The 22391-nt window shown below is 32.1% G+C and overlaps 2 protein-coding genes across 2 annotated transcripts; one reads left to right on the forward strand and one right to left on the reverse strand.

The window, feature by feature from the left end:
- The first annotated feature begins 346 nt into the window (after positions 1–346).
- Positions 347–3716, forward strand: LOC139890685 (uncharacterized). Its single transcript, XM_071873593.1, has 3 exons — positions 347–805; positions 3110–3239; positions 3419–3716. Exons 1-2 carry the CDS (start codon positions 388–390, stop codon positions 3205–3207), a joined length of 516 nt encoding a protein of 171 aa, XP_071729694.1. The 5' UTR covers positions 347–387; the 3' UTR covers positions 3208–3239; positions 3419–3716.
- Positions 3717–5011: 1295 nt separating this feature from the next.
- Positions 5012–5521, reverse strand: LOC139887754 (pentatricopeptide repeat-containing protein At3g29230-like). Its single transcript, XM_071870812.1, has one exon. The coding sequence runs from the start codon at positions 5519–5521 to the stop codon at positions 5012–5014; it is 510 nt and encodes a 169-aa protein (XP_071726913.1).
- Between the last annotated feature and the right edge of the window lie 16870 nt (positions 5522–22391).

Genomic DNA, 22391 nt, shown 5'->3' on the forward strand with positions numbered 1-22391 from the left:
AATGAAATTTAGTTTTCTCGAGGAGTTTAGGAAGCATGGTTTTGGTTCCCCTTCTCTGGATACTCTCGTCGGAGACGGGATCGGAATTGAATCCACTTTCGCTTTCAAGGCTAGTACGGGAATTGACGTCTACAACAACAAGAAAGGCTAGGGTAGAGGATGTTGTTGACGATTGTTAGCTTTGGATGGTTTTTTGTATTTTCCGTTCCTTTTATTTATCTTGTTTGGAGTCTCTGGGTGATTGTCTAGGCTCGGGTTTAGTTAGTTTTCGGTCGATTAGATTTAGTTTAATGTAATTTAATATAATCCCTTTATATCTCATCCTGACAAGAAAATGTCAAAATCCTCTTCACACACACACATTAATAAAACGCACTACCAATTCCAATGGCTCGTTTTCTTGCCCAATCCCTAATTCGATCAACAACAACATGTTCATCCAATTCAATCAACAATTCGTTATCATTACAATCAATCAAACGCTATAAACAATTCTCAAGTCAATCAGGAAAAGTTCAATTAATCGAAATCGATCTGGAATCTACTGATAACGAAGTTGAGGTTTTAGGGTTACGAAAACTTGAAGAAGCAATTCATAGTATAATTGTACGACAATCAGCACCTGATTGGCTTCCTTTTGCTCCTGGTTCATCTTATTGGGTTCCGCCTCGTAGGCATAGACATCATGAATCAAAGGGGGGGATTGTTAGTTTGCTTAAAAAGTTTACCAAACCCTTGACTGATGAAGAATCAATGGCGGTCTCTTCGTCTCGTGGTTGGCCCTCTTCTGTTTATTTCATTGAAGGTATATATCATCAATATCATTTTGTATGCGGTTTATCATTTTTTTTTTTTTTTGTTATAATTTTGTGTTTTATTAACAATTTTACAGTGAATTCAACATTTTCATGCTGAAATTTAAGTTCTTTGTATGTATATATAACTATTTGTGTATCAATTGACGAATCTGGATTGTAGGTTCTTCCGATATAAAAGTACTCAGATGTAATCGGAAATTTAGAGTGTCTAGATTCGTTCATAGAAACTTAAGTTGGAATCTGTAAGCTGTTAAGGACTCAAACCAACATTGATGAATTTTGATTATGTGTTTGAAATGTTTTCTCAAGTCCTTTTAGCTAAAATATGTGTTTCTAAGCGTCGATTGATGTTGTTGGCTTGTTGCGGAGCTTTTGATGCTTGGAGAAGTGTTGTGTTAGGAGTAAGTTATGTGCTTTAAGAGGGGCAGTTGGTGAAAGGTGAACTTTGTGTGACATGGTGAAACATTTGGATAGGGAACTAGAAACATGATTTTATTAAGAACACGCTAATTTGGTCACCAAACTGAACGAAAAAACCATGTTTTATAATAGTTCACGCTCAACCGAAAAGTTAGTTATCCTTGTTGTGTGTTCTTTTTATTGCCATAACTAACAGGCAGACTCAAGAGACGGTTTACAGTCAGGGCTGTGGACAGGAGCATCACACCATCTCTAATAGGGTCATTTAAAGTGCCATGCCCTATGTACAAAGGTCCAACAGCTGAGGTCCCTAAATTTGACGACAAAAGTCGGATTAAACCTTAAGACCGCCAAGCCTATTAGGTTAAGTGTTATGTGTTGATCAGTAAGGCTGTAAATGTTGTTAGTTTTAAAGTAGAGCTAGGAAATGATCATTTAAAGTTACAGGCAGGATCCGTTTGAGAAGAGAGGGTGAGGTTTGGTGCAGCTTATTATATTAGTTCTTATGGTAGATTAATGCTAATAGGATATGTTAATGAAGCCATGAAGGTACCATGTACACCTTTATGCCTTGGATACCTATGGAGCTTTGAATGTATGGGGTTGAGAGGGTTCCATATCACCAGCTAAAGTAGATGCACTTGCACCGACACTCCTGCCCAACCCCGAGGAATGTTAAAGCCTTTTGACTTATGATAGAATGCAAACATACATATCACTACGTCAATGATCAACTGAGCATGAACATTTGAGCGTCGATACGAGTCAAACGACAGAACTTCTGGATATTGCTGTATCATCTTATGCTATATCAGTAATTTGTCATGCATTGAGATACTGACTGATTTAATCTTGATTCTATCTGTATACCTTTAACTTAGATTCTATCTCTATACTTCTAAAGAAAGTGGGAAGCTAGTGAGATTTACTTACTGGGTTGCGTTGCATTGCCAAATATTTTGGTGCTATAGGAAGTGAGTTGACTGTGAAAGTGCTATCAATACAACTGACAGTGTTAGGTTATGAACGCAACTTGTTAAAACCACATAAATTTTGTGTATATTTCCGAGCCTCAAATAACAGTGTGTTGTCTGAATGGTTCTTAAATACAATTCTAACAAGACTTGAACTTCTAAAATTGTTCAAAAGGAAATGTGTGTCGTATTCCTATACTGCCCCCTTCTAAGTTGGAGTTATGCTATTTTTCAGTTGTATGTAACTTCGAGATGCATTAGAGGTTGCATGAGTATGCGTTTTGATTCTGATTATGTGGTCTTTTTTTTTTCTTTAATAAGATAATCAGATATGATAAAACTGGCTGTATGTGATACTGTTTGGTTGTGCTACATGTGAACCTATAATGACATAGTGAGGTACAATAAAACAGATTTTATAAGATACTGTTTGGTTTTGCTATGTGTGACGTTCAAATGGGGCCATCAGTTTCTCAATTCGTCATATTGGGTGCAAAAGAAAGGATTAATATGTTATATTAAATTCTAATCTATAGGTACTTAGTTATGAAACCGAAAATTTTATCCTACATAGTCAGACGATTACAAGCAAAAAACAATATATGTATTCACCAAATATTAATCCCAGATAAATAATTTCATAACGCAGACCCAAACACCCTCTTAACGGAGATTGTGATTTTATCCTACATAGTCAGACGATTACAAGCAAAAAACAATATATGTATTCACCAAATATTAATCCCAGATAAATAATTTCATAACGCAAACCCAAACACCCTCTTAACGGAGATTGTGATTTTCTTTCGGAATATATACGTTTGACACCAAATAGCAATACCTGGTTTCTCTGCATTTTCACTTCATCCAATCACCATTTTTTCATGTAACTGGCAGGCACATCAACTATTCAACCAGTGCCCCTTGAGACTGAAGCAGAGGTTGTTCCTAACAACGAGGAGAATATTCCCGATCCCGATAATGAGGAAAGATGAACTCACATCTACCATAATTCCTGATCTTTCAAGTATGTTTGGCATGTCCGTTTCATAATATAACCTATGATCAGAGATGGCAAAATGGGCGGGTTGGGTTGTGTTGGTTTTGTCAGGCTGAACTGAACCATCTTTTGTCTCATCTCTTTAAATTGACCTCTTTGCAGAAATGATATATCATTGTTAGTTGACTTTTCATTGGACTCTACAGGCTCATGGCTTCATGTTGTAGATATTTATAGAAGACTAAAATGCTGTGAAAGGATCTGTGGATTGAAGAAATGGAAGCAAACTTGTTTGTACAGTTGAGCCATAAATGGTGGTCACTTGAGGGCTGGGTTTGGTCACTGCACTTTCATAAAAAACATAATATAAGGCCCAAGTATCAATGTATCATCTTATTTATGATCTGTACCTTCTTATAATGTTCTCATTAAAACTTGTAAGGTCCTGTTAACTATTTATTTCTTCAACTTATTAAATAATAGAATATCATGTTGGTACGGACACACACATCTTGCAGGAACAAACTACATGTTTCACACTAAATGTTATGACGCTCATTCCTCTAGCATAATTGCTTGACGATACAATCATCATTGTAGTGTATAAGTTGCCTTGTACTTCGTATAATACGTTGATACTTGCGTGGAAGTCATCAAATCGAATTGATACAATATAGGTGATTCGAAGCTGCAAAGAGCATTTATTCTTAATGGCTTATTGCACTCTCAAGATCAACAACACTACAAATACTATTATTATTATTATAAATATACACAAGATATGATCACATAACTGATAGAATGTTACCGATTTATATGATTTCAAAGCAGCCACAGCTCTCAGTTGTCCGCTGTCTACCAATGCCTTTTTTGAGGAGTTTTCTACAAGCCCTGCTTCATCCAGTGGCGGAAAACATCATAGGGCAGGGGGCACGTCAATTTTAAATTTCTATGCTTTTCCAGACTTAAAATTTCGATTTTTTTTTTTTTTTTTGAATCCAGTGGATTTGAAATTTTCAAGCTTAAAATTTGATTTTGCTCCCAAAAGCCTTCATATTTTATCCAAATTGCCCCCAACCCAATTTTTTTTTGCCCCCAGTGAATTTTTTTTTTATGTTTTCGCCACTGGCTCCACCCTTATATCGCTGGAACACGGATTCAATCACCTGTATTGTTTAGAAAATGGGGTGCTTAGAAAGGTAAAATTGAGACCCATTTGACCCATATCTGAAATGACCCGTTATTTAACCCATCCATTTTACCACAATCAATTTATTTTTGGGTAAAGGGTTTCACCCGGTAAATATTATTTATGAAAAATAATAAAAAATACAGATAAGAACAACGACCACAAGCACGCCTTGCGGCCTCACAAACAACCAAACACCTAGCTAAACCTAAACATCAAACATAGGACTAGCAAAACCAGAAAGAAAAAAAACAACGACACACCATTAAGGACACGAGACATTAATGTTTTCATTAAAGCCAACCCGATTTCATGCCAAATGGGGCCGTAACTTTAACAATCAATTTATCAATGAATGGTAAATGTGATTCTATTTAAAGTATAGAAAGTAACTACAATTCTTACTTCTTGGATTGTAACTCGTAACTAATTACTAATCAATAAGATATAATACAAACTCACATTTCTTTTAGTGTAAACAATTATTAGTAACACCAAGAGAAATCATCCTCTGTAAATCTCAAAACGTCAAGTACACCAATAATATCTTCTATTCTCGTATGAGAAATTCGGCCAACAGTGAATTTCGTTACACTCCCGTTAACCTCAATTAAACTATGACCCGTTCCTTCTTCATCGAACTGTCTTTCAACTGTTTTCTAGCCTCTGCTACACCATCCCACAAACTCTCCGAAGCATATAAATTCGATAATAACACGTACGGCGAAGTGGAAACTTTTTGAATCTTCAGGAAACGTTCAGCTGTGCGCTTGCCTATAACAAGATCACTGTGCACTCGACAAGCGGACAGTAAGCATCCATGAACAACAGGATCATGTTCAAAAGAGTATCTTTCCATATACTCTTCTGCCTCTTTAACTTTTCGAGCTCTACCTAATAAGTCAACTATGCAAGAAACATGGTCAACGTTGGGAGTAATCCCGTACGTTTCCTGCATACTTTGGAAGTAAAACTTACCCTCATCGACTAGCCCCGTGTGATTTAAAGCTGCTAGAAGTGCAACAAATGTAACCAAATCAGGCTTCACGTGTAAGTCCTTCATTCGATTAAATAATTCAATAGCTCGTTTCCCTAATCCATGGTTAGCGAAACCAGCCATGAGCGTATTCCACGAAACAAGATTATGTGTTCTCATAAGGTTAAAAGTAGTAACCGCGTGTTTAATAGAACCACATTTGGCAATTCATAGTATAATTGTACGACAATCAGCACCTGATTGGCTTCCGTTTGCTCCTGGTTCATCTTATTGGGTTCCGCCTCGTAGGCATAGACATCATGAATCAAAGGGGGGGATTGTTAGTTTGCTTAAAAAGTTTACCAAACCCTTGACTGATGAAGAATCAATGGCGGTCTCTTCGTCTCGTGGTTGGCCCTCTTCAGTTCATTTCATTGAAGGTATATATCATCGACATCATTTTGTATGTGGTTTATCATTTTTTGTTTCAAATTTGTTCTTAATTATAGAAAGTTTGCAACTTTATAGTGAATTTAACATTTGCGTGTGCAAATTTAAGCTCTTTGTATCTATTTTTAACTATTTGTGTATCAATTGACGAATCTTGATAATGGGTTCTTCAGATAAAAAATTACTCAGATGGAAATAACATTACTGAGAAGGGTATAAACGAAGTAATTAGGTATTCTAAAAAAGGTCAGAATCGTAGCTTAGAAATTTTAGTTGTCCAGTTGTAATCGGTAAGCTTTTAAGGACTCAAACCAACATTGATGAATTCTGATTATGTGTTTGAAATATTTTATCTAGTCCTTCTAGCTAGAATTTGTGTTTGTAAGTCTTCTATGAAGTTATTACGTTCTTGTGTTAGGAGTAAGCTATGTGCTTTTTTTTTTTTTTTTTTTTTTTTTTTTTTTTTTTTTATGTTTGTTGCAAGTAAGAGGGGCAGTTGGTGAAAGGTGAAGATTGTGTGACATGGTGATTTGGATAGGAAACTAGAAATATGATTTATCATTTATTATTAAGAACACTATTTTGGTCACCAAACTGAACCAAAAGTATTTTGTGTAATATATTACATCCAACCAAAAATTTAGTTATCCTTTTCGTGTGCCTTCTTTGTTCCCATACCTAATGGGCCAGACTCAAGAGACGGTTACAGTTGGGGGCTGTGGACAGGAGTATCACACCATCTCTAATAGGGTCATTTAAAACGCCATGCCCCATGTACAAAGGTCCAACAGCCTAGGTCCTAAAATTGAAGACGTAAGTCGGATTGAACCCTAAGCCCGGCAAGCCTATTTGGTCAAGTGTTTTGTGTTAATCAGTAAGGCTGTAAATATTGTTATTTTCAAACCAGAGCTAGGAAATGATCACTTTTTAAGTTAAAGGTATGTGGCATTTGAGAACACAAGGTGGGGTTATGTGCAGCTTATTATATCAGTTCTTATGGTAAATTAATATAATACATGTAAATGAAGGTACCATCTACACCGATATGCTGTTGTATGTAGCTTCAAGATGTATTAGAGGTTCCATGAGTATGCGTTTTGATACTGATTATGTGATCTTTTTTTCTTTTATAATATAATCAGATATATGATAAAACAGTCTGTATGTGATACTGTTTGGTTGTGCTACATGTGAAGGTTTAATGAGATAGTAAGGTATGATGAAACAGAATCTATGAGATACTGTTTGGTTTTGCTACGTGTAACGTTCAAACGGGGCATCAGTACCTCAATTTGTCTAATTGGGTGCAAAAGTTAATTAATATGTTTATCTTAAATTTTCAAGACAAAATTACAAAAATGGTACCTGATGTTTGCTCCTAATTTCGGCTGTTGTACTAACGTTTGATTTTTTCATGGATGATACTAATGTTTCATTTCGTTTCAAAAATGGTACCTGGCTCAAACGGACGTTGTTGCTAATCTGTTAACCTGTATCACGTTATTGTCACACGAGGGTATTTTCGTCACATGATCAATTTATCCCCTATTTAATACCCAAACGCCACCCCTTATACCCTGTATCGGTGCAACAATTTTAGGGTTCATATTTTAGGGTTGAAATTGAAATCCAAGTTCAATATTCCAAATTCGTCATGGTTAATTGCTTCTGTGGTCAAATGGCATCACAACAGACATCATGGACAAATCAAAATCCTGGTCGCCGATACTTTAATTGCCACTATGAGACATTTCACTTAATTTTGAGTATTTTCTTCAACTAATGTTAGGGTTATTTGTGTACAGGGATCGAATTGCAGGTTTTTTCAGTGGTTAGACCCACCCATGTGTGAAAGATCTAGAATGATAATACCAGGCTTGTTAAGAAGAATTAACCATCTTCAAGCTGAAGTTTCGATTGCAAAGAGCGAAACGAGGAAGATGAAGATGTCGTTAATTGTTGTTTGTTTAGCATTAGTGTTTCATGTTTTCATGAGTTAGAGTAGGTATGTTGAACACAAGAATATGACCTAATGGAGCTGTATTTTGGTGTGTATCTGTAGCATTTTCTTTTGTTGAATGAAAAAATCATGTTTCTTGTATCTAGTTTATTTTGTTAAAAAGACATTAAACATGGCCAGACAAGGTTACAATGCAAATACAACACACATACATGGTTCAACATTCAAAGTACCAAAAGACAAGAGTTTAACTCAACAGTTTAACACGTGAATAAAAAACAAACATAATATTCAAAAGACTACATAGTACCAAAGTTAAAACACAAACATCACTACTCAAAACCTAGATACCATGATTACATACATGGTTGCAAAAGACAACATAATGTTCAAAAGACAACATAATATTCAAAACATCACTACATAAAACCTAAACCTTGGCTTTCTTCTGCTTATTTCCACTTCCAGATGTGTTATTGGTCCTCTTTGCCCCACTTGTTTCAACGGCTGGTCCACAAGTACGCTTGTTATGCCCATATTCCTTGCACTTACTACAACGACCCTTTGATCCTTTCTTTGACAACTTTCCACATGTATCCAAGGTTGACTTTTCATCAATCCCTTTCCTCCTATTCTTTTTTGGACGGCCTGCAGTAGCAATCTTTAGTGGTGGTAGCATCTTAGTTGGTACACTTGACTTTGGCCACAAATCTTTCCCATTCAATGGTTCAATGGTAAACATGTAAGTCTTTTTCCATGTGTCTAAACTATGAACTGGATGCACCCATGACTCAGGATTACCAACACTATTATCATTTTCAGCCATATCCCACAAGACAGCTACAACATGCTTACAAGGAAAACCAGTTAGTTCCCATCTCCTACATGCACATGTTTTGCGTTCCATATCAACAATACACTGATCATTATGCAATCCATTTACTTGATACCTTTGACTTCCACCCCAAAGTACAGTACACTTTGATGCCTCTTTCTTAATAACATCAAATACCTTTGTTGCAGAAGGGGTTAGTGGTCCATCAGATGTGTCAATTTTCTTGATCACATTAACAATTCTCTTCATCATGTATTCCCTGATAAATTCCAAGCAAGTAATGATAGGTTTGTCCCTAGCATCTACCAACCATCTATTCAAAACTTCACACATATTACTCAACATTACATCTGATACAACCCTACCTGCAATGATGGATATGTATTTAGACAAGTTATCCATTAAATGTAAATTAACTATACTTCAACAATAAATACCTGTGAAATGGCTTTTCGTCCAGTGTTGTGGTTGAATTTTAGACAAGTACTCCCAACAACCTTCATTAAATGCCTTCAATTCTAGCATATTTTTTTCAAATTCTGGAACTGTGGTAGCAAGTGCACATTTCCACAGATGTTGTTTATAAGCTTGACCATTGCATTTCTTTTTCACATTTTCATGAAGATGCTTTAAACAGTATATGTGCTCTGCACATGGGAAAATCCCCTCAACAGCTTGTATAAGTCCCTTCAAACAATACAAGACACATAAGTAAGTTAAATTGTGAGTAACATCAGATTATATATTGACACCAAGATTAAGTTATTAGAGTTTAAAATTACCTTCTGTCGATCACTGATGAAAGTAAAGTTACTTTGCCTAGTTAAATTTAAGTCATCACCTAAACAGTTTAAGAACCACCTCCAAGATTTGTAGCTTTCTGATTCAACTATGGCATATGCTAGTGAATAAATTCCATTATTTGAATCCACTCCCACTGCTTTTAAAACCTGACCACTTGATGGTTCTTTTATAAAAGCCCCATCTAAACCAAGTAGATCTCTTCCCAAAGCCTGGAAACCTTTCTTAAGTGGTCCTAAACAGATGTAAACTCTCTTGAAGATTCTAGTAGGTAAGCTTGGATCACAACTTTCAGTTTCCACTACCACTGTAGTACCAGGATGACACCTTTTTAGCTCTTCTAAATAATCCCTTAGATAAAGAAACTGTTTAGACAAAGTCTCCCTGTGTGACGATCTGAAAATTTCCGACCAAATTTAAACTTAATCTTTATATGTTTCCGACACGATAAGCAAAGTCTGTAAAGTTGAGTCCCAAAATTTTTGAACTGTTTCATGAAATCATTTGACCTTTAACTACTCCCGACGATTCACGAACAATTGTGTATAACAAATATGTAAACATATATATATATATATATATATATATATATATATATATATATATATATATATATATATATATATATATATATAAATTTAGATATAAATATATATATATATATATAATATTTTGAATTAATAAAATACTTATAGTCAATTAGAATTAAAAATGTAAAATAATAAATAAAATAATTAAGTAACTATTAAAAAGAATATATATATATATATATATATATATATATATATATATATATATATATATATATATATATATATATATATATATATATATATATATATATATATATATATATATATGATTGCTATCAATAATTATTATATTGTAATTAAATATTCAATAAATGTTATCATGTAAGATATGATATAATTATTAAATATTACATAATTAATAAATGTTAATATTAATATATTAAATGTAAATACAAGTTTAATTCTAGTTATTATTACATTCATTATTATTATTAATATTAATATTAGTATTATTAATATTATTAAAATTATAATACTGAAATTTGATACATTTGAATTATTGTTATTATTGTTAATATCATCATTATTACAACTAATAGTAAAGTTATAATGTTAGTATTCTATTATTGTTAATATTTGTACTAGTATTTTATTAATAACATTATCAATGTTATTATTAATATTACTATGAACATTATCATTAATAATTATTATTATCAGTAATACTATTATTTATTTGTTATTTTATTAATAAAATCATTATTAATATTATTAGTATTATTATTAAATTAATTAATTATTAATTATTAATTATAAGAATTATTGATATTATTATCATTATTATTAATTGTATTATTATTATTATAATTATTAAAGTTTGGGTTTTAAAAGTCAAACATTCGGTTCTTCACAAAATTCGACTTCCTGTTATTGTTTTAAGTCCAATTAATGATTTCAAAAGTTTCCATGAGTGATTTATAACCCTCTCGTGTAGAGATCAGAACCTAAAACGATCTAAATTTTAAAATTAGCAATTGTGTTTTTTTTTTTTTTGTCGAACAGCAACTGCTGTTCTGAATGATTTTTTTATTTTTTGCGTTTGTTAAATGAGTATCTCAACTTACAAATCGTTTATAAATCAATTTCACATTTTAAAATGAACGAATTGTAGTTCTATTGGTTAAACTGGATCCCTGGTCGACTTGAAAGTTTGAAGAAGAAGAAGTTATTAAAATACGGGTTATATATAAATTGGTTCTGTGTTAAAGCACAAAAGCATGATGGATCAGATGGTTGGGTATGATGCGGGTGAGCGAGAGGTCTCGGATTCGAGCCCGGTCTGGGCAATTGTTTTTAGAAAAGCTTTTTAATAGGGGTATACACTTTTATTTTCATTTTTAATATTATTATTATTATTATTATTATTATTATTATTATTATTATTATTATTATTATTATTATTAATCTGATTATTATTATTGTTGTATTATTATTAGTATTAAAATTATTATTATTGTCATCATTATTACTAATACAAGTAATAAATATTATTACTTATAATTACAAAAATGAGTAATATTAGTAATATTGTTAATATAAGTATTAGTATTATTATTAAGTAATAGTATTATTATTATTAGTATTATTATCATTAAGTATTATGAATATCATTTAATATTATTACTATCAATATTATTATTGTTATTATTATTAGTATTATAATTATTTTAGAACTTATTATCATAACTATCAAATTTTATTAATGTTATCATTAAAATTATCAGTATTATTATTATTAGTAATATCAATATCATTATTATTAAAAGTATTATGATTATGAAAATAAAAGTTTTTTTTAAAGATAGTATTATTAAGATTATAAGTATATATATAAATTAATGGATTTAAAAACTATGGATAAAATTATGATTTAAGTGAATTACTAATTAGTAATATCATTATATTATTACTAACACTACCATAAATAATAATTAGTATTATCAATATTATTATCATTTTTATTATTACTAGTATCATTATTATTATTAAAATAACTATTAGATATATAAAACTATATGTAATATATATAACATAACCAAAGTTATCATTTTTATATACAAAAAGAATATATGAGACATATATATATTATTAATATAAAAATGATATAGTTAATAAATTATAAATATAAACTTATTCGATTACGATTATGTGTATTGATATATATATACAAATGATATAGGTTCGTGAATCCAAGGCCAACCCTACACTTGTTCAGTGCCGTCATATGTATTTTTACTACGAAATACATTATCGTGAGTTCATTTGATCCCCTTTTAATTAAATGCTTTTGCAATATATATTTTTGGGACTGAGAATACTTGAAATGCTTTTATAAATGTTTGACACGATATGACACAAGCAAAACATTTCTCTAATGAATTATTATACAGACAGAAGTTCTGTAAGTTATTATATCAAATATTTTCCATGATTATTATAGCTTGGTAACCTAAGAATTAGGGAAATGACCCCTAATCGACGCGAATCCTAAAGGTAGCTACCGGGTTTAACATGAAATGTCTCGTTCATATTGATTATAAACGTTCTATATTAATTGATTTCGTCGCGAGGTTTTGACCTCTATATGAGACGTTTTTCAAAGACTGCATTCATTTTTAAAACAACCATAACCTTTATTTTATCTATAAAGGTTTAAAAAGCATTACGTAGATTATCAAATAAAGATAATTTAAAATATACCGTTTACACACGACCATTACATAATGGTTTACAATAAGAATATATTACATCAAAAATAAGTTTCTTGAATGCAGTTTTTACATAATATCATACAAGCATGGACTCCAAATCTTGTCCTCATTTTAGTATGCAACAGCGGAAGCTCTTAATAATCACATGAGAATAAACATGCTTAAAACGTCAACAAAAATGTTGATGAGTTATAGGTTTAACCTATATATTATCAAATCATAATAATAGACCACAAGATTTCATATTTCAATATACATCCCATACATAGAGATAAAAATCATTCATATGGTGAACACCTGGTAACTGACATTAACAAGATGTATATAAGAATATCCCCTATCATTCCGGGAAATCCTTCGGACGTGATAAAAACGAATTCGAAGTACTAAAGCATCCGGTACTTTGGATGGGGTTCATTAGGCCCAATAGATCTATCTTTAGGATTCGCGTCAATTAGTATATCGGTTTACTAATTCTTAGGCTACCAAGCAAAAGGGGCATATTCGGCTTCGATCATTCACCCATATAATGTAGTTTTATTTACTTGTGTCTATTTCGTAAAACATTTATAAAACTGCATGTATTCTCATCCCAAAATATTAGATTTTAAAAGTGGGACTATAACTCACTCTCATAGATTTTTACTTCGTCAGGAAGTAAGACTTGGCCACTGGTCGATTCACGAACCTATAACAAATATGTACATATATATCAAAGTATGTTCAAAATATATTTACAATATTTTTAATACGTTTTACTGTTTTAAGTTTATTAAGTCAGCTGTCCTTGTTAGTAACCTACAACTAGTTGTCCATAATTAGATGTACATAAATAAATTGATATATATTATCTTGAATCAATCCACGACCTAGTGTATGCACGTCTCAGGCTAGATCACAACTCAAACTATATATATTTTTGGAATCAACCTCAACCCTGTATAGCTAACTCCAACATTACTGCATATAGAGTGTCTATGGTTGTTCCAAATAAAATATATAAATGGGTCGATATGATATGTCAAAACATTTGCATACGTGTCTATGGTATCCTAAGATTACATAATATATTAGAATATATGTATAATACAATATAAGTTAGCTAGGATATGATAAATATAGATTTGTTACCAATTTTCACGTAGCTACAACAAGCAAAAATAACCAATCTTGTTTTACCCATAACTTCTTCGTTTTAAATCCGTTTTGAGTGAATCCAATTGCTATGGTTTCATATTGAACTTAAGTTTATGAATCTATACAGAAAAAGTATATGTTTATAGTCGAAATTACAGGTTACAAGTCATTTTTGTAAAGGTAGTCATTTTAGTCGAAAGAACGACGTCTAGATGACCATTTTGGAAAACATACTTCCACTTTGAGTTTAACCATGATTTTTGGATATAGTTTCATGTTCATAAGAAAAATCATTTTCCCAGAAGAATAAATTTTAAATCAAAATTTATCATAGTTTTTAATTAACTAACCCAAAATAGCCCGCGGTGTTACTACAACGTCGTATATTCGGTTTTACGGTATTTTTCGTGTTTTCCAGTTTTAAATCATTAAGTTAGCATATCATATAGATATAGAACATGTGTTTAGTTGATTTTAAAATTCAAGTTAGAAGGATTAACTTTTGTTTGCGAACAAGTTTAGAATTAACTAAACTATGTTCTAGTGATTTCAAGTTTAAACCTTCGAATAAGGTAGTTTTATATATATGAATCGAATGATGTTATGAACATTATTACTACCTCAGGTTTTGTGGATAAACCTACTGGAAATGAGAAAAATAGATCTAGCTTCAAAGGATCCTTGGATGGCTTGAAAGTTCTTGAAGCAGAATCATGACACGAAAACAAGTTCAAGTAAGATTTCCACTCGAAATAAGATTGTTATAGTTATAGAAATTGAATCAAAGTTTGAATATGAGTATTACCTTGTATTAGAAAGATATATTACTGTAAATAAGAAAGATTTCTTGAAGTTGGATGATCACTTTACAAGATTGGAAGTAAGCTAGTAAACTTGAAAGTATTCTTGATTTTATGAAACTAGAACTTACAGAATTTATGAAGAACACTTAGAACTTGAAGATAGAACTTGAGAGAGATCACTTAGATGAAGAAAATTGAAGAATGAAAGTATTTGTAGGTGTTTTTAGTCATTGGTATATGGATTAGATATAAAGGATGTGTAATTTTATTTTCATGTAAATAAGTCATGAATGATTACACATATTTTTGTAATTTTATGAGATATTTCACGCTAGTTGCCAAATGATGGTTTACACATGTGTTAGGTGACTCACATGGGATGCTAAAAGCTGATCATTGGAGTATATATACCAATAGTACATACATCTAAAAGCTGTGTATTGTACGAGTACGAATACGGGTGCATACGAGTAGAATTGTTGATGAAACTGAACGAGGATGTAATTGTAAGCATTTTTGTTAAGTAGAAGTATTTTGATAAGTGTCTTGAAGTCTTTCAAAAGTGTATGAATACATATTAAAACACTACATGTATATACATTTTAACTGAGTCGTTAAGTCATCGTTAGTCGTTACATGTAAATGTTGTTTTGAAACCTTTAAGTTAACGATCTTGTTAAATATTGTTAACCCAATGTTTATTATATCTAATGAGATGTTAAATTATTATATTATCATGATATTATGATATATTAATATATCTTAATATGATATATACACATTTAAATGTCGTTACAATGATAATCGTTATATATATGTCTCGTTTCGAAATCCTTAAGTTAGTTGTCTTGTTTTTACATATATAGTTCATTGTTAATATATATAATGACATGTTTACTTATCCTTTATCATGATTAAACATAGTGTAACAATATCTTAATATGATTCATATGTAATTAGTAAGACGTTGTTATAACGATAATCGTTATATATATCGTTTCGAGTTTCTTAATTCAATAAACACAATTTTATGTATATAACTCATTGTTAAAATACCTAATGAGATACTTACTTATCATAATATCATGTTAACTATATATATAATCATATATATGTCATCATATAGTTTTTACACGTTTTAACGTTCGTGAATCACCGGTCAACTTGGGTGGTCAATTGTCTATATGAAACCTATTTCAATTAATCACGTCTTAACAAGTTTGATTGCTTAACATGTTGGAAACACTTAATCATATAAATAACAATTTCATTTAATATATATAAACATGGAAAATTTCGGGTCACTACAGTACCTACCCGTTAAATAAATTTCGTCCCGAAATTTTAAGCAGTTGGAGGTGTTGACGTATCTTCTGAAAATAAGTGCGGGTATTTATTTTTCATCTGATCTTCTCGTTCCCAGGTGAACTCGAGTCCTCTACGAGCATTCCATCAAACCTTAACAATTGGTATCTTGTTTTGCTTAAGTCTTTTAACCTCACGATCCATTATTTCGACGGGTTCTTCGATGAATTGAAGTTTTTTATTTATTTGGATTTCGTCTAACAGAATAGTGAGATCTTCTTTAGCAAAACATTTCTTCAAATTCGAGACGTGGAAAGTGTTATGTACAGCCGCGAGTTGTTGAGGTAACTCAAGTCGGTAAGCTACTGGTCCGACACGATCAATAACCTTGAATGGTCCAATATACCTTGGATTTAATTTCCATTGTTTACCAAATCGAACAACGCCTTTCCAAGGTGCAACTTTAAGCATGACCATTTCTCCAATTTCAAATTCTATATCTTTTCTTTTAATGTCAGCGTAGCTCTTTTGTCGACTTTGGGCGGTTTTCAACCGTTGTTGAATTTGGATGATCTTCTCGGTAGTTTCTTGTATTATCTCCGGACCCGTAATCTGTCTATCCCCTACTTCACTCCAACAAATTGGAGACCTGCACTTTCTACCATAAAGTGCTTCAAACGGCGCCATCTCAATGCTTGAATGGTAGCTGTTGTTGTAGGAAAATTCTGCTAACGGTAGATGTCGATCCCAACTGTTTCCGAAATCAATAACACATGCTCGTAGAATGTCTTCAAGCGTTTGTATCGTCCTTTCGCTCTACCCATCAGTTTGTGGATGATAGGCAGTACTCATGTCTAGACGAGTTCCTAATGCTTGCTGTAATGTCTGCCAGAATCTTGAAATAAATCTGCCATCCCTATCAGAGATAATAGAGATTGGTATTCCATGTCTGGAGACGACTTCCTTCAAATACAGTCGTGCTAACTTCTCCATCTTGTCATCTTCTCTTATTGGCAGGAAGTGTGCTAATTTGGTGAGATGATCAACTATTACCCAAATAGTATCAAAACCACTTGCAGTCCTTGACAATTTAGTGATGAAATCCATGGTAATGTTTTCCCATTTCCATTCCGGGATTTCGGGTTGTTGAAGTAGACCTGATGGTTTCTGATGCTCCACTTTGACCTTAGAACACGTCAAATATTCTCCTACATATTTAGCAACTTCGGCTTTCATACCTGGCCACCAAAAATGTTTCTTGAGATCCTTGTACATCTTCCCCGTTCCAGGATGTATTGAGTATCTGGTTTTATGAGCTTCTCTAAGTACCATTTCTCTCATATCTCCAAATTTTGGTACCCAAATTCTTTCAGCCCTATACCGGGTTCCATCTTCCCGAATATTAAGATGCTTCTTCGATCCTTTGGGTATTTCATTTTTTAAATTTCCCTCTTTTAAAACTCCTTGTTGCGCCTCCTTTATTTGAGTAGTAAGGTTAGTGTGAATCATTATATTCATAGCTTTTACTCGAATGGGTTCTCTGTCCTTTCTACTCAAGGCGTCGGCTACCACATTTGCCTTCCCCGGGTGGTAACGAATCTCAAAGTCATAATCATTCAACAATTCAATCCACCTACGCTGCCTCATATTCAGTTGTTTCTGATTAAATATGTGTTGAAGACTTTTGTGGTCGGTATATATAATACTTTTGACCCCATATAAGTAGTTCCTCTAAGTCTTTAATGCAAAAACAACCGCGCCTAATTCCAAATCATGCGTCGTATAATTCTGTTCGTGAATCTTCAATTGTCTAGACGCATAAGCAATTACTTTTGTTCGCTGCATTAATACACAACCGAGACCTTGCTTTGAGGTGTCACAATATATCACAAAATCATCATTCCCTTCAGGTAATGACAATATAGGTGTCGTAGTTAACTTTTTCTTTAACAATTGAAATGCTTTCTCTTGTTCATCTTTCCATTCAAATTTCTTCCCTTTATGCGTTAATGCAGTCAAGGGTTTTGCTATTCTAAAAAAGTCTTGGATGAACCTTCTGTAGTAACCAGCTAGTCCTAAAAACTGGCGTATGTGTTTCGGAGTTTTCGGGGTGTCCCAATTTTCAACGGTTTCAATCTTTGCTGGATCCACCTGAATACCTTCTTTGTTCACTATGTGACTAAGGAATTGAACTTCTTCCAACCAAAATGCACACTTTGAAAACTTAGCGTACAGTTTTTCTTTTCTCAGCTACTCTAGCACTTTTCTCAAATGTTCTTCGTGCTCTTGATCATTCTTCGAGTAAATAAGTATGTCATCGATGAAAACAATGACTAACTTGTCAAGATATGGCCCACATGAAATGTCCCGTTCTTATTGATTAAAAACGTTCCATATTAATTAATTTCGTTGCGAGGTTTTGACCTCTATATGAGACGTTTTTCAAAGACTGCATTCATTTTTAAAACAAACCATAACCTTTATTTCATAAATAAAGGTTTAAAAAGCTTTACGTAGATTATCAAATAATGATAATCTAAAATATCCTGTTTACACACGACCATTACATAATGGTTTACAATACAAATATGTTACATTGAAATCAGTTTCTTGAATGCAGTTTTTATACAATATCATACAAACATGGACTCCAAATCTTGTCCTTATTTTAGTATGCAACAGCGGAAGCTCTTAGTATTCACCTGAGAATAAACATGCTTTAAACGTCAACAAAAATGTTGGTGAGTTATAGGTTTAACCTATATATATCAAATCGTAACAATAGACCACAAGATTTTATATTTCAATACACATCCCATATATAGAGATAAAAAAATCATTCATATGGTGAACACCTGGTAATCGACATTAACAAGATGCATATATAAGAATATCCCCATCATTCCGGGACACCCTTCGGATATGATATAAATTTTGAAGTACTAAAGCATCCGGTACTTTGGATGGGGTTTGTTAGACCCAATAGATCTATCTTTAGGCTTCGCGTCAATTAGGGTGTCTGTTCCCTAATTCTTAGATTACCAGACTTAATAAAAAGGGGCATATTCGATTTCGATAATTCAACCATAGAATGTAGTTTCACGTACTTGTGTCTATTTTGTAAATCATTTATAAAACCTGCATGTATTCTCATCCCAAAAATAATAGATTTTAAAAGTGGGACTATAACTCACTTTCACAGATTTTTACTTCGTCGGGAAGTAAGACTTGGCCACTGGTTGATTCACGAACCTATAACAATATATACATATATATCAAAGTATGTTCAAAATATATTTACAACACTTTTAATATATTTTGATGTTTTAAGTTTATTAAGTCAGCTGTCCTCGTTAGTAACCTACAACTAGTTGTCCACAATTAGATGTACAGAAATAAATCGATAAATATTATCTTGAATCAATCCACAACCCAGTGTATACGTATCTATATATCTCAGTATTTATCACAACTCAAACTATATATATTTTGGAATCAACCTCAACCCTGTATAGCTAACTCCAACATTCACATATAGAGTGTCTATGGTTGTTCCGAAATATATATAGATGTGTCGACATGATAGGTCGAAACATTGTATACGTGTCTATGGTATCTCAAGATTACATAATATACAATACAAGTTGATTAAGTTATGGTTGGAATAGATTTGTTACCAATTTTCACGTAGCTAAAATGAGAAAAATTATCCAATCTTGTTTTACTCATAACTTCTTCATTTTAAATCCGTTTTGAGTGAATCAAATTACTATGGTTTCATATTGAACTCTATTTTATGAATCTAAATAGAAAAAGTATAGGTTTATAGTCGGAAAAATAAGTTACAAGTCGTTTTTGTAAAGGTAGTCATTTCAGTCGAAAGAACGACGTCTAGATGACCATTTTAGAAAACATACTTCCACTTTGAGTTTAACCATAATTTTTGGATATAGTTTCATGTTCATAATAAAAATCATTTTCCCAGAATAACAACTTTTAAATCAAAGTTTATCATAGTTTTTAATTAACTAACCCAAAACAGCCCGCGGTGTTACTACGACGGCGTAAATCCGATTTTACGGTGTTTTTCGTGTTTCCAGGTTTTAAATCATTAAGTTAGTATATCATATAGATATAGAACACGTGTTTAGTTGATTTTAAAAGTCAAGTTAGAAGGATTAACTTTTATTTGCGAACAAGTTTAGAATTAACTAAACTATGTTCTAGTGATTACAAGTTTAAACCTTCGAATAAGATAGCTTTATATGTATGAATCGAATGATGTTATGAACATCATTACTACCTCAAGTTCCTTAGATAAGCCTACTGGAAATGAGAAAAATAGATCTAGCTTTAAAGGATCCTTGGATGGCTTGAAAGTTCTTGAAGCAGAATCATGACACGAAAACAATTTCAAGTAAGATTTCCACTCGAAATAAGATTGTTATAGTTATAGAAATTGAATTAAAGTTTGAATATGATTATTACCTTGTATTAGAAAGATAACCTACTATAAGTAACAAAGGTTTCTTGATCTTGGATGATTATTTGGAATGGATTTAGAAAACTTGGAAGTAAACTTGCAATCTTGGAAGTATTCTTGATTTTATGAAACTAGAACTTTTGGAATTTATGAAGAACACTTAGAACTTGAAGATAGAACTTGAGAGAGATCAATTAGATGAATAAAATTGAAGAATGAAAGTGTTTTTAGGTGTTTTTGGTCGTTGGTGTATGGATTAGATATAAAGGATATGTAATTTTGTTTTCATGTAAATAAGTCATGAATGATTACTCATATTTTTGTAATTTTATGAGATATTTCATGCTAGTTGCCAAATGATGGTTCCCGCATGTGTTAGGTGACTCACATGGGCTGCTAAGAGCTGATCATTGGAGTGTATATACCAATAGTACATACATCTAAAAGCTGTGTATTGTACGAGTACGAATACGGGTGCATACGAGTAGAATTGTTGATGAAACTGAACGAGGATGTAATTGTAAGCATTTTTGTTAAGTAGAAGTATTTTGATAAGTGTATTGAAGTATTTCAAAAGTGTATGAATACATATTAAAATACTACATGTATATACATTTTAACTGAGTCGTTAAGTCATCGTTAGTCGTTACATGTACATGTTGTTTTGAAACCTTTAGGTTAACGATCTTGTTGAATGTTGTTAACCCATTATTTATTATAACAAATGAGATGTTAAATTGTTATATTATCATGATATTATGATATATAATATATCTTAGTATGATATATATACAGTTAAATGTCGTTACAACGATAATCGTTACATATATGTCTCGTTTCGAAATCATTAAGTTAGTAGTCTTATTTTTACATATGTATTTCATTGTTAATACACTTAATAATATATTTACTTATCATTTAACATAATTAACCAAGTGTATCAATATCTTAATATGATTCATATGTACCTAGTAAGACGTTGTTATAACGATAATCGTTATATATATCGTTTTCGAGTTTCTTAAATTAATAGTCTCATTTTTATGTATATAACTCATTGTTAAAATACCTAATGAGATACATACTTATAATTAAATCATGTTAACTATATATATAACCATATATATGTCATCGTATAGTTTTTACAAGTTTTAACGTTCGTGAATCACCGGTCAACTTGGGTGGTCAATTGTCTATATGAAACCTATTTCAATTAATCAAGTCTTAACAAGTTTGATTGCTTAACATGTTGGAAACACTTAATCATGTAAATAACAATTTCATTTAATATATATATAAACATGGAAAAGTTCGGGTCACTACAGTACCTACCCGTTAAATAAATTTCGTCCCGAAATTTTAAGCAGTTGGAGGTGTTGACGTATCTTCTGGAAATAAGTGCGGGTATTTCTTTTTTATCTGGTCTTCTCGTTCCCAGGTGAACTCGGGTCCTCTACGAGCATTCCATCGAACCTTAACAATCGGTATCTTGTTTTGTTTAAGTCTCTTAACCTCACGATCCATTATTTCGACGGGTTCTTCAATGAATTGAAGTTTTTCATTGATTTGGATTTCGTCCAACGGAATAGTGAGATCTTCTTTAGCAAAACATTTCTTCAAATTTGAGACGTGGAAAGTGTTATATACAGCCGCGAGTTGTTGAGGTAGCTCCAGTTGGTAAGCTACTGGTCCGACACGATCTATAATCTTGAATGGTCCAATGTACCTTGGATTTAGTTTCCCCCGTTTACCAAATCGAACAACGCCTTTCCAAGGTGAAACCTTAAGCATGACCATTTCTCCAATTTCAAACTCTATATCTTTTCTTTTACTGTCCGCGTAGCTCTTTTGTCGACTCTGGGCGGTTTTCAATCTTTGTTGAATTTGGATGATTTTCTCGGTAATTTCTTGTATTATCTCTGAACCCGTAATCTGT

The sequence above is a fragment of the Rutidosis leptorrhynchoides genome, chromosome 2 (genome assembly GCF_046630445.1).
Source record: "Rutidosis leptorrhynchoides isolate AG116_Rl617_1_P2 chromosome 2, CSIRO_AGI_Rlap_v1, whole genome shotgun sequence".
In the NCBI taxonomy this organism is placed as follows: domain Eukaryota; kingdom Viridiplantae; phylum Streptophyta; class Magnoliopsida; order Asterales; family Asteraceae; genus Rutidosis; species Rutidosis leptorrhynchoides.